Consider the following 3,616-nt stretch of genomic DNA (forward strand, 5'->3'; position numbering starts at 1 on the left):
TAAAGAATTGATAAAAACCACTCAATTGAGTACAAGATAAACCATATAATAGTGGTTTATCATTAACTAAGTGGGATTAATCCATTACAATTGTCATAGTTGTGGTTCGAACAAGGAAATGACCCTTAGCTCATCCCAAACCAAGATTTCATTTATGTCTTGAATCACACACACACACACATACATACATCAATCATTTTCATAGCTTACTTGTTCATATTACATAGCTAGTTCTTTAATTCCTTTATCAGTTCATTACTCGAAATTTTGAGTGTTCTTTTATTCCTTTAATTGTTTATCTCTTCATTGAAAATCTTGTTGCCTTCACAACCAAAATTGCACACTCATTGATCACTAGTCCTTGGGTGACGACCCGGGAATTAAAACTCCCGGAATTATATTTATTTTGATTGTGACCATTTGTCTTTCCAAACTTTGGTCGGGAGTTGTTCGTTGGTTGGGACTATACTATCGATGGAATCATAATTTTATGCGAAAATTCCTAACCGACGTTAACGCCTTACCAAAACCTGAGCTTGGCCGCTTTTGACCCTGAAATAGAAAGGACTTTAACACATATTAGGCAAGCTCGGCACCGGTTAGCATTCGTGCATAGTGAATCAGGATCTCTTGAAGGGCAAGCCATTCACCATCACCTTCTAACCGTGATCCTCATTCTTCACTTAACGAGGGAACCTTGTATTCTTCTGTTGGAAGTGCTGAAATTTCTTTGAGTGAATTAGGTGACAACACTATGGCGGATCCACCGGAGAATTACTCTAAAGGAGGCCGGAGCCCTGGACATCACTTTGCAACCGATACAAGTTCGATACCCAGATCTAGATGCCAATTTTGAGCTCAAGACAAGTATGATCAACTTGCTTCCGAAATATAATGGGTTACCGGGAGAAGACCCTCTCAAGAATTTGAAGGACTTTCAAGTTGTGTGCTCTACGGCAAGAAGACATGGCTCGGATGAGATAGCGGTTATGGTTTTCACTTTTCCTTTCTCCTTAGAGGGAATGGCAAAAGAATGGTTTTACACCCAGCCTAAGGAGGTGATTTCTAATTGGGATTTGTTGCTCAAGGAGTTTCTTGAGAAGTTTTATCCACCTCAAAAGATGGATCGTCTAAGGAAGGAAATCTCTTGCATCATGCAAAGAGATGGAGAGACTCTTTATGAATATTGGGAAAGGTTTAAAAAGTTGTTGGAAGCTTGTCCTCACCACCACATTGATGAATTGGTGCTCATAAGTTACTTTTGCCAAGGGATGATCCCTCAAGACAAGCTTCTTCTTGATGCCTCAAGTGGAGGATCTCTCACTAAGAACAAAATCGCCGCGGAAGCTTGGGAAGTCATTGTGGACTTGGCAGATTCAACCCAACATTTGAGAACAAGAAACCCCCGACTAAAAGCTATAAATGAAGTCTCACCTTCCGGTGATGCTATCTTGACTAAGACACTTGGTGAGATGACGATCATGTTAAGGCAACTCACTCAAGGCCAACAAATTCCACAAATGTTGCTATCTCCTCCACCTCAACCTCCTAGAATTGAAGGACATACTAGATCTTGTAGTATTTGTGCTTGCAACGGTCACTACACTGATGAGTGCCCTCAACTTCAAGAGGACAATACATTGGCGGTGGCAAATCCTTACCCACAAAGGTCCAATTTCAATCAAGAAAATCAAGGATCTCATCAATATAGAGGAAACCAAAGTTAAGGATGGAGAGACAACTCCCATCAAAGGTGGAACCAACCATCTCAAGCTCAACCTTATTCTAACCAACAAGTCTATTATCACCAATCTCTCCAAGGCCAACAACCTTACCCTCAACCACCACAACCTCAATATCCACCATATCAACCACAAAGCCCACCTCCTACCCAACCTAGTCAACAACCACATTCTTAACATAAAGCAAGATACCAACCACCATACACTAGGCCTAACCTCACCCAAAACAATCAACTTCCCCCTCCAAACCAACCTTACATGAATGATGCACTTCAAACCTTACATGAGAAGCAAGAAACGTACATGGCAACCATTGCCGAAGCTTTATCTCGTTTGACTCTTTCTCCTTCAAACACTCAAAATGCCCATCAAGCTTCCACCTCTAGTGGCCTATCTTCTCAACCCCAACCAAACCCAAAGGGAAGTATTAATGCTATTATCCTTAGGAGTGGTACCAAGTTAGATGAAGTTGGTCTTAAGCCTACAAGTTTGAGCAAGGAGCCCCACAATGAAGAAATAGAAGAAGAAGTGGAAGTGGTGGGAGAGGAGGAGGAAAATGTTACAAGAGGTGAGGAGGAACTAATGAAGGTCAAAGAGCCCAAAAGAAAGAACCCTCTTGAAGAGCCTACACCAATTCCTTTCCCAACATTGGCTAAAAAGGCAAAGAAGCATGAGGACCTTGATCCCAATATGGTAGAAAATTTCAAGAATGTGGAAGTTACCGTTCCTCTTTTTCAAGCCATCCAACAAGTGCCAAAGTATGACAAATTCCTCAAGGATGTTTGCACCCACAAGGACAAGATTAGTGAGCTAAACAAAAGTCCGGTGAATGACTCTATATCTTCTCTCATTTCAAAAAAGTGTAATGACCCCAGTCCATGTTTGGTGACTTGTGTAATTGGTGGCATGGAGTTCATGGATTGCATGTGTGATTTGGGAGCTTGTGTAAGCATTATGCCCCTCCCTATCTATGAGAAGTTGAACTTGTCACTATTGAAGAGGTCCGGAGCAAAATTTGTGTTGGCGGACAAAAGCATTGTATCGGTTGTAGGAATTGCGGAGGATGTTTTGGTAAATATCCAAGGGTTGCTCTTTCTGGTAGATTTTCATATATTGGAAACCCCTCCAATTGATTTAGGCAAGCCATCCTCTATTCTCCTTGGGAGACCATTTTTGAAGACATCTCGATTCAAGTTGGATGCATTCTCGGGAGCTTACCCATTTGAGGTCGATGGAAAAATAGTGAAGTTCACTTTGGATGAATCTAAGAAGCCTACTCCTTGAAGTTTACTCTATCTTTGGTTGTGACCTAATTGAAGATCAAGTGATTGAACCTAGTAAGGAGCATGAAGAAGAAAATGATGCCAAGGAGTTGGAGATTTTCCTCCTTAGAGAGGTCCTAAAATGATCAATGAACTCATGCAAGTTCAACTTAGGACTTTAAACCAAAGTGTTAGGTGGGCGACACCCCACCATGGTAACATTGTTATAACCCTTCTCTTTTTACTTTAGTTCTTTGACTTAATTGCTTTCTGGTATAATTAGTTTGTATAGGATTGGTTTAATTTTTGAGTTAGATAGGTTAATTTGCTTGGGTCATGATTATTTGAATGTTTTTTATGTTTGGGGTTGAGATATTGACTGAACTAAGGCTTAGTACCTTAGAATTGAGAGGAAAAATTTTTGAAAACAGGGCATCCGTGCGTGCGCACACACCTGTACATACACACAAATCCTTTATGTTTTGCGTCCTGTGCGTGCGCACACTATCATGCATGCCCTCTGTTCGTAGCGCCAGCATAGCTTGTGAGTGGGCGCTCCCCTATTTTCTGCGACCTGTGAGTGCGCACCTACTCATGCATATGCACACATGC

At 41.3% G+C, this 3,616-nt stretch overlaps 1 protein-coding gene across 1 annotated transcript; it reads left to right on the forward strand.

The window, feature by feature from the left end:
- Positions 1 to 2,045: 2,045 nt before the first annotated feature.
- LOC112721651 (uncharacterized) lies at positions 2,046 to 3,026 on the forward strand. The gene has a single exon (XM_025772697.1). It carries the CDS (start codon positions 2,046 to 2,048, stop codon positions 3,024 to 3,026), a length of 981 nt encoding a protein of 326 aa, XP_025628482.1.
- Positions 3,027 to 3,616: the final 590 nt, after the last annotated feature.

The sequence above is a fragment of the Arachis hypogaea genome, chromosome 11, assembly GCF_003086295.3.
Source record: "Arachis hypogaea cultivar Tifrunner chromosome 11, arahy.Tifrunner.gnm2.J5K5, whole genome shotgun sequence".
Taxonomy (NCBI): Eukaryota; Viridiplantae; Streptophyta; class Magnoliopsida; order Fabales; family Fabaceae; genus Arachis; species Arachis hypogaea.